General features: G+C 47.7%; 1 protein-coding gene across 1 annotated transcript; it reads right to left on the minus strand.

Moving 5' to 3' along the window:
• Positions 1 to 265: 265 nt before the first annotated feature.
• Positions 266 to 2,701, minus strand: LOC109783277 (uncharacterized). Its single transcript, XM_073504134.1, has 2 exons — positions 1,484 to 2,701; positions 266 to 352 (listed from the first exon to the last, which is right to left on the minus strand). The coding sequence occupies exons 1-2, from the start codon at positions 2,699 to 2,701 to the stop codon at positions 266 to 268; spliced, it is 1,305 nt and encodes a 434-aa protein (XP_073360235.1).
• Positions 2,702 to 10,023: the final 7,322 nt, after the last annotated feature.

A 10,023-nucleotide genomic window follows, 5' to 3' on the forward strand; every position in this document is an offset into this window, starting at 1 on the left:
AAGGTGAAACTCAGAACCAAGACGGCCAATGATGTCGCGAAGTAAGTCCGCACGAGAGGCGGTGATGACAATATCGTCAACGAAGCGGTAGAGGGCCCGGCCGAGACACCTCCTGGGCCAGGCCAGCGAGGGCTGGCGCTGAAACCCAGAGGAGTGAGGCCTGCTCTGCCTGAGCCGACCAGACCAGCTGGAGCAGGAGCCGAAGCCAGGAGGGGCGAGGCCGGCTCCGCCTGAGCCGGCAAGGGAGGCCCCACCGACGGACCCGTCAGAGATGCACGGGGTCGTGGCGGAGGAAGCGCAAGGGCTCCACGAGGCCGTCGAGGGAGATCATCGGAGCTATTGTTGGTGTAGTCTACTCAAAGGGAAAAACAACCTCATCAAAGTAAACATGCCGCGAGACGAATACACGACGAGAAACCGGGTCATAGCAGTGAAATCCTTTGGTGTTTGGTTGATAGCCGAGAAAGACACAAGCGAGAGACCGAGGCGCAAGCTTATGTGGGGCGGTGGCGGTGATGTTGGGGTAACACAAAAAACCAAAGACATGAAGATCGTCATACAATGGGGGAGACCCGAAAAGAAGATGATGAGGTGTATAGCTCCATCGAGGTTTTCATGGCCGGATGTTGAGAAGGAGAGTGGCGGTGGCAAGAGCATCGGGCCAAAACCAGGCGGGCATGTGTGCATGGAAAAGCAGCGCACGAACACTCTCATTGAGGGTGCGAAGAACACGTTCGGCACGACCGTTCTGTTGGGAGGTGTATGGACATGTAAGGCGGAAAACAGTGCCATGAGTGGAGAGAAGATGTCGAATGGCGAGATTGTCAAATGCTTTTCCGTTATCCGTTTGAAGGTGAGCAATGGTGCGATGAAAGTGGGTGTGGACGTAAGCATAAAAGGAATGGAGGGTGCAGGCGACATCGGATTTACGGCGTAGCGGAAAAGTCCAAGTGAAGTGAGAAAAATCATTGAAAATCACAAGATAATATGATAAGCCGGAATTACTAGGCACTGGAGATGTCCAAACATCACAATGAATAACATGAAAAGGAAAAGTGGCTATTGATGTAGACGAAGGAAACGGCAAGCGAACATGTTTTCCTATGTGGCAAGCATGACATGTATGAGCCACCGATTTATTACATGAAAAGGAAAAAGTGCTCAAAATTTTGTGAAGAGCGTCGGCGCCGGGATGACCAAGTCGAGCGTGCCAAAGCGAGACATCGGCATGAAGAGCAACCGGGCCGCCACTCGTCGTAGGACCACATGGGTAGAGATCATCGGGGGAATCACATCGGTGCAGAACCCTCCAGGAGCGAGCATCCTTGATAGAGAAATTTTCATGAGTAAGAGTTTTAACAGAGCATAAGTTTTTGATTAAGGACGGTGAAACAAGCACATTATTGAGAGTAAGAGACGAAGAGGGAAACGGAAGAGAGGATGAAACGTGATGAGTGATGGGAAGAGAGGAGCCATCACCCACCATGATGCGAGAGTTGAAGGGATAGGGGGAGGCATGGGAGAGGATACCGGGGTTGGAGGCCATGTGAGCAGCGGCGCCGGTGTCCATGTACCAATCGCCGCCTCCGTTGTAGGTGCTCGGCGAGGGTGCAGCATGAAGAGCGGAGAGGAGCGCCAGGTCGTAGACCAGAGGGGCGCCACCATATACGCCGTAGCCTGGGGGAACACCGTAGGCCGAGGAGCTACTGTAGGCCGCGGGAGCCGGCGCGGTCAGAAGCGCCTGATGAGAAGATGGCCGTGGACCGAGGATGCCCGGAGCGGGAGGACGGGGAACGGGCATGGAGTAAGCATGCACAACGCCCGTCCAGGGATTGTACCCCGAGAGCCACGGCGAAGGAGGAGCGGCCGCGGTTGTCGTGGGAGGGCGCGGCGCCGTGTTGGCGTTGCAGCCCCGACCCCCGCGGCCCTTATGCTTGCAGCCACCAGCGGCCGCGGGCGCGGGTGGCAGGGTCAGAGGAGGCGCGCGCGGCGCCGGCAGAGTTGGCGGGGCGCCGTGGCTAACGGCGAGGCCGACATGGAGGGCAGCGTGGGTCGCCTGCCGGGCGGTGTGACGGAGACGCTTCTCCTCCATGTGAAGGTATGTGACCGCCTTCGCATACGTCGGTGTGACGAGGGAGAGGTTGGCGGCGGACTGGCCAAGGTCGGGGTGGAGGCCGCGGAGGAGGTTGGTGAGGAGGTCGGAGTTGTTGATGGTCATACCGACGTCGCGCAGCTCGTCGGCGAGGACCTTCAGCCGTGTGCAGTACTCATCAATCAAAAGATCGTTTTGCTGCATAGTGAAGAACTCCCCTTGAAGGAAGACGCGGCGTTGGAGTTGATTGTCGAGGAAGAGATCACACAAGCGCGTCCACATAGCATACGCCGACGGGTCGCGGGAGTTCACCATGTTGAAGAGGCCGCCGGAGATGGTGAGGAAGAGCCACTTGACGATGCAGGCGTCCACAGCAAGCCACTCATCGTCGTCCTTCATGTCGCGGAAGTCGACGCTCCCATCAACATGCTCGATGAGACGGTAAGAAAGGAACAGCAACGCGAAGTAGGTGCGCCGTGCGTTGTAGGATGGCGAGTCGAGATCGAGGATGACGGGTACGTGGTCTTTGATGTGAAGCTCGTTGAGACGGTCGGAGGTGAACATGGCACCGGCAAAATAACCGGCGTCGGATGTGTCGGCCTTGGCCATGGTGGCGTCGGGTGGTTAGATTTTGGGTGGTGTTGGAGGGAGGCGGCGGGGGCTATAGGAGAAAGATGGTAGCGGCAGCGGCTTTAGGGTTTAGGGGAGAAGGTGGCGGTCACTAGTAGAAAAGAGGGCTTTGGTTCAGGCCGGGTCAGCCCATTAGTCCCGGTTCAGTCCAGAACCAGGACCAATGGGGGCACTGGTCCCGGTTCGTCAGGCCAGGGGCCTGCCGGGCCTCGTGGGGGCATTGGTCCCGGTTCGTCTGGCCCCTTTGGTCCTGGTTGGTGGGACGAACCGGGACCAATGGGCCTCGCTCCTGGCCCACCACCATTGGTCCCGGTTGGTGGCTTGAACGGGGACCACAGGCTGCCCTTTAGTCCCGGTTCATGCCACGAACCGGGACCAATGAGGTGCCTATATATACCCCTCGCCCGCGAGCAGAGCACTCCAGTGCTCTGTTTTTCTCTGGCCGGCGAGGGGAGGGCTTTGTGGTGCTCTAGCTCATCTCCTATGCACATGAGGTGTTCGATGAAATGCCCGAGCCACACTAGTTAAGCTTTCTCCTCTCGAAGCTCGACCTCAAAGCTCCATTTTCCTCGAGATTTGTCTAGGTTTAGCGGCCCGTCACGTCCCATTCCCGTCTTCACCGCCGTCGATCGCCCGCGCCAATCTCGTCGTCGGCACCACCGTGGTGAGCCTCTTGTTATTATCTTCTTTCTGAAAGAAAAAAATTCTTACTTTAGATAGATACTTGTCTAATTTTCTTTCTATTTTATTGCTTGTTATTATATAGTGCGATGGTTTTGGTATCCGCCCCCGTCGGCCCTCGTCCTATCTATGATTCGGATGTGGTATATATTATCTTTATAACTATTGGTTCATTTATTGTTTATGACAATTATGCCGACCAACGTGACATGGATTTTATTTATCTAGGAGGTATGTGAACCGGAAATTCCAACCGACCCTATTGTCGAGAGGTTAAATTTAGTTGAAGAAGAAAACAATTTCTTGAAGGAAAAAATAAAAAATTTGAGGAGGAGAAGATGATATTGGAGTTGCATGTTGTGGATGTCGTCGATGATCACAAGATCAAGATGGATGCAATGCGCTTGAAGATTAGAAAGATTAGAAAATATGCCATTCATACCGAGGCTTGGTATCATTATGCCGTTGGATCAATTGTTACCTTAGTTGCGATTATGATCGCATTTGTTTTCGCATTGAAATGTTTTACATAGTTTCAATGTATGGTTTAATTCATTAGATGCTCTGGAGAGCTATATGTTGTTAGATGAGTACTATGTATGTACTTTGGTTTTAATGTGATGATGAACTTCTATTAATTTGGTCACTTAATTATCTATTCATGATGTTCTGTAATGGTTTTTGACACACATAATTATATATAATGCACGCAGATGAACCAGCAATGGATGTACGGTGACAGACACACCTCCGAGTACATTAAGGGTGTGCATGATTTTCTCGAAGTGGCTGAGGCAAACAAGCAGAATGGTTTTATGTGTTGTCCATGCCCTAAATGTGGGAATACGAAGTCTTACTCTGACCGGAAAATCCTTCACACCTGCTTTACAAGGGTTTCATGCCACACTATAATGTTTGGACGAGGCACGGAGAAATAGGGGTTATGATGGAAGACGGCGAAGAAGAAGAGGACGATGACAACTATGTGCCCCCTGAATACGGTGATGCTGCAACGGGGGAAGCTGCTGAAGATCAAGAGGAACCAGACGATGTGCCCAATGATGCTGCAACGGGGGAAGCTGCTGAAGATCAAGAGGAACCAGTGCCCGATGATGGTGATCTCCGCCGGGTCATTGTCGATGCAAGGACGCAATGCGAAAGTCAAAAGGAGAAGCTGAAGTTCGATCGCATGTTAGAGGATCACAAAAAAGGGTTGTACCCCAATTGCGAAGATGGCAACACAAAGCTCGGTACCGTACTGTAATTGCTGCAGTGGAAGGCAGAGAATGCTGTGCCTGACAAAGGATTTGAGAAGCTATTGAAAATATTGAAGAAGAAGCTTCCAAAGGATAACGAATTGCCCGACAGTACATACGCAGCAAAGAAGGTCGTATGCCCTCTAGGATTGGAGGTACAAAAGAAACATGCATGCCCTAATGACTGAAGGAAATATGCCCTAGAGGCAATAATAAAGTTATTACTTTTTCCTTATATCATGATAAATGTTTATTATTCATGCAAGAATTGTATTAACCGGAAACATGATACATGTATGAATACATAGACAAACACAGTGTCACTAGTATGCCTCTACTTGACTAGCTCGTTAATCAAAGATGGTTATGTTTCCTAGCCATAGACATGAGTTGTCATTTGATTAACAGAATCATATCATTAGGAGAATGATGTGATTGACTTGACCCATTCCGTTAGCTTAGCACACGATCGTTTAGTATGTTGCTAGTGCTTTCTTCATGACTTATACATGTTCCTATGAATATGAGATTATGCAACTCCCGTTTACCGGAGGAACACTTTGTGTGCTACCAAACGTCACAATGTAACTGGGTGATTATAAAGGTGCTCTACAGGTGTCTCCGAAGGTACTTGTTGGGTTGGCGTATTTCAAGATTAGGATTTGTCACTCCGATTGTCGGAGAGGTATCTCTAGGCCCACTCGATAATGCACATCACTATAAGCCTTGCAAGCATTGCAACTAATGTACTAGTTGCGGGATGATGTATTACGGAACGAGTAAAGAGACTTGCCAGTAACGAGATTGAACTAGGTATTACGATACCGACGATCGAATCTCGGGCAAGTAACATACCGATGACAAAGGGAACAACGTATGTTGTTATGCGGTTTGACCGATAAAGATCTTCGTAGAATATGTGGGAGCCAATATGGGCATCCAGGTCCCTCTATTGGTTATTGACCGGAGACGTGTCTCGGTCATGTCTACATAGTTCTCGAACCCGTAGGGTCCGCACGCTTAACATTACGATGACAGTTTTATTATGAGTTTATGAGTTTTGATGTACCGAAGGAGTTCGGAGTCCTGGATGAGATCGGGGACATGACGAGGAGTCTCGAAATGGTCGAGACGTAAAGATCGATATATTGGACGACTATATTCGGACATCGGAAAGGTTCCGAGTGATTTGGGTATTTTTCGGAGTACCGGAGAGTTACGGGAATTCGTATTGGGCCTTAATGGGCCAGACGGGAAAGGAGAGAAAGGCCCCAAAGGGTGGCCGCACCCCTCCCGATGGACTAGTCCGAATTGGACTAGGGAGGGGGGGCGCCCCCTTCCTTCCTTCTCCTTCTCCCTTCCCTTCTCCTACTCCAACAAGGAAAGGAGGAGTTCTACTCCCACCGGGAGTAGGACTCCCCCGTTGGCGCGCCCTCCTCCTTGGCCGGCCGCCTCCCCCCTTGCTCCTTTATATACGGGGGCAGGGGGGCACCCCATAGACACAACAATTGATCTATTGATCTCTTAGCCGTGTGCGGTGCCCCCCTCCACCATATTACACCTCGATAATATCGTAGCGGTGCTTAGGCGAAGCCCTGCGTCGATAGAACATCATCATCGTCACCACGCCGTCGTGCTGACGAAACTCTCCCTCAACACTCGGCTGGATCGGAGTTCGAGGGACGTCATCAAGCTGAACGTGTGCTGAACTCGGAGGTGCCGTGCGTTTGGTACTTGATCGGTCGGATCGTGAAGACGTACGACTACATCAACCGCGTTGTGTTAACGCTTCCGCTTTCGGTCTACGAGGGTACGTGGACACACTCTCCCCTCTCGTTGCTATGCATCACCATGATCTTGCGTGTGCGTAGGAAATTTTTGAAATTACTACGTTCCCCAACAGTGGTATCAGAGCCTGGTTTTATGCGTAGATGTCATATGCACGAGTAGAACACAAGTGAGTTGTGGGCGATATAAGTCATACTGCTTACCAGCATGTCATACTTTGGTTCGGCGGTATTGTTGGATGAAGCGGCCCGGACCGACATTACGCGTACGCTTACGCGAGACTGGTTCTTCCGACGTGCTTTGCATAGAGGTGGCTGGCGGGTGTCAGTTTCTCCAACTTTAGTAGAACCGAGTGTGGCTACGCCTGGTCCTTGCGAAGGTTAAAACAGCACCAACTTGACAAACTATCGTTGTGGTTTTGATGCGTAGGTAAGAACGGTTCTTGCTAAACCCGTAGCAGCCACGTAAAACTTGCAACAACAAAGTAGAGGACGTCTAACTTGTTTTTGCAGGGCATGTTGTGATGTGATATGGTCAAAGCATGATGCTAAATTTATTGTATGAGATGATCATGTTTTGTAACCAAGTTATCGGCAATTGGCAGGAGCCATATGGTTGTCGCTTTATTGTATGCAATGCAATCGCCCTATAATGCTTTACTTTATCACTAAGCGGTAGCGATAGTCGTAGAAGCATAAGATTGGCGAGACGACAATGATGCTACGATGGAGATCAAGGTGTCGCGCCGGTGACGATGGTGATCATGACGGTGCTTCGGAGATGGAGATCACAAGCACAAGATGATGATGGCCATATCATATCACTTATATTGATTGCATGTGATGTTTATCTTTTATGCATCTTATCTTGCTTTGATTGACGGTAGCATTATAAGATGATCCCTCACTAAATTATCAAAGTATAAGTGTTCTCCCTGAGTATGCACCGTTGCGAAAGTTCTTCGTGCTGAGACACCACGTGATGATCGGGTGTGATAGGCTCTACGTTCAAATACAACGGGTGCAAAACAGTTGCACACGCGGAATACTCAGGTTAAACTTGATGAGCCTAGCATATAACAGATATGGCCTCGGAACACGGAGACCGAAAGGTCGAGCGTGAATCATATAGTAGATATGATCAACATAGTGATGTTCACTGTTAAAACTACTCCATCTCACGTGATGATCGGACATGGTTTAGTTGATATGGATCACGTGATCACTTAGAGGATTAGAGGGATGTCTATCTAAGTGCGAGTTCTTAAGTAATATGATTAATTGAACTTAAATTTATCATGAACTTAGTCCTGATAGTATTTTGCAAATTATGTTGTAGATCAATAGCTCGCGTTGTTGCTTCCCTGTGTTTATTTTTGATGTGTTCCTAGAGAAAAATTATGTTGAAAGATGTTAGTAGCAAAGATGCGGATTGGATCGGTGATCTGAGGATTATCCTCATTGCTGCACAGAAGAATTATGTCCTTGAAGCACCGCTAGGTGACAAACGTATTGCAGGAGCAGATGCGGACGTTATGAACGTTTGGCTAGCTCAATATGATGACTACTTGATAGTTTAGTGCACCATGCTTAACGGCTTAGAATCGGGACTTCAAAGACGTTTTGAACGTCATGGACCATATGAGATGTTCCAGGAGTTGAAGTTAATATTTCAAGAAAATACCCGAGTTGAGAGATATGAAGTCTCCAACAAGTTCTATAGCTAAAAGATGGAGGAGTAGCTCAAGCAGTGAGCATGTGCTCAGATTGTCTGGGTACTATAATCGCTTGAATCAAGTGGGAGTTAATCTTCCACATAAAATAGTGATTGACAGAATTCTCTAGTCACCATCACCAAGTTAGTAGAACTTCCTGATGAACTATAGTATGCAAGGGATGACGAAAGTAATTCCCGAGCTCTTCGTGATGCTGAAATCGACGAAGGTAGAAATCAAGAAAAATATCAAGTGTTGATGGTTGACGAGACCACTAGTTTTAAGAAAAGGGCAAAGGAAAGAAGGGGAACTTCAAGAAAAATGGCAAGCAAGTTGCTGCTCAAGTGAAGAAGCCTAAGTCTGGTCCTAAGCCTGAGACTAAGTGCTTCTACTGCAAAGGGACTGGTCACTGGAAGCGGAACTGCCCCAAGTATTTGGTGGATAAGAAGGATGGCAAAGTGAACAAAGGTATATTGGATATACATGTTATTGATGTGTACTTTACTAGTGTTTATAGCAACCCCTCGGTATTTGATACTGGCTCAGTTGCTAAAGAGTAGTAACTCGAAACGGGAGTTGCATAATGAACAGAAACTAGTTAAGGATGAAGTGACGATGTGTATTGGAAGTGGTTCCAAGATTGATATGATCATCATCGCACACTCCCTATACTTTCGGGATTAGTGTTGAACCTAAATAAGTGTTATTTGGTGTTTGCGTTGAGCATGAATATGATTTGATCATGTTTATTGCAATACGGTTATTCATTTAAGTTAGAGAATAATTGTTGTTCTGTTTACATGAATAAAATCTTATATGGTTACACACCCAATGAAAATGTTTCGTTGGATCTCGATCGTAGTGATACACATATTCATAATATTGAAGCCAAAAGATGCAAAGTTAATAATGATAGTGCAACTTATTTGTGGCACTGCCGTTTAGGTCATATTGGTGTAAAGCGTATGAAGAAAACTCCATGCTGATGGGCTTTTGGAATCACTTGATTATGAATCACTTGATGCTTGCGAACCATGCCTTATGGGCAAGATGACTAAGACTCCGTTCTTCGGAACAATGGAGCGAGCAACTGACTTATTGGAAATAATACATAGTGATGTATGCGATCCGATGAGTGTTGAGGCTCGCGGCGGGTATCGTTATTTTCTGACCTTCACAGATGATTTGAGCAGATATGGATATATCTACTTGATGAAACATAAGTCTGAAACATTTGAAAAGTTCAAAGAATTTCAGAGTGAAGTGGAAAATCATCGTGACAAGAAAATAAAGTTTCTACGATCTGGTCGCGGAGACAAATATTTGAGTTACGAGTTTGGTCTTCAATTAAAACAATGTGGAATAGTTTCACAAATTCGTGCCACCTGGAACACCACAGCATAATGGTGTGTCCGAACGTCATAACCGTACTTTATTGGATATAGTGCAATCTATGATGTCTCTTACCGATTTACCACTATCGTTCTGGGGTTATGCATTAGAGACAGCTGCATTCACATTAAATAGGGCACCATCTAAATTCGTTGAGACGACGCCTTATGAACTGTGGTTTGGCAAGAAACCAAAGTTGTCGTTTCTTAAAGTTTGGGGTTGCGATGCTTATGTGAAAAAGTTCCATCCTGATAAGCTCAAACCCAATCGGAAAAATGTGTCTTCATAGGATACCCAAAGGAGATTGTTGGGTACACCTTCTATCACAGATCCGAAGGCAAGACATTCGTTGCTAAGAATGGATCCTTTCTAGAGAAGGAGTTTCTCTCGAAAGAAGTGAGTGGGAGGAAAGTAGAACTTGATGAGGTAACTGTACCTTCTCCCTTATTGGAAAGTAGTTCATCACAGAA

Source organism: Aegilops tauschii, chromosome 1 (assembly GCF_002575655.3).
Source record: "Aegilops tauschii subsp. strangulata cultivar AL8/78 chromosome 1, Aet v6.0, whole genome shotgun sequence".
In the NCBI taxonomy this organism is placed as follows: domain Eukaryota; kingdom Viridiplantae; phylum Streptophyta; class Magnoliopsida; order Poales; family Poaceae; genus Aegilops; species Aegilops tauschii.

Bases quoted from the DNA above. Each gene is read 5' to 3' on its own strand.
- LOC109783277 (XM_073504134.1), bottom strand. From the start codon at position 2,701: ATGGCCAAGGCCGACACATCCGACGCCGGTTATTTTGCCGGTGCCATG. The intron at 353-1,483 runs GTGGGTGATGGC...CCCTTTGAGTAG, and splicing joins CCTTCAACTCTCGCATCATG to ACTACACCAACAATAGCTCC.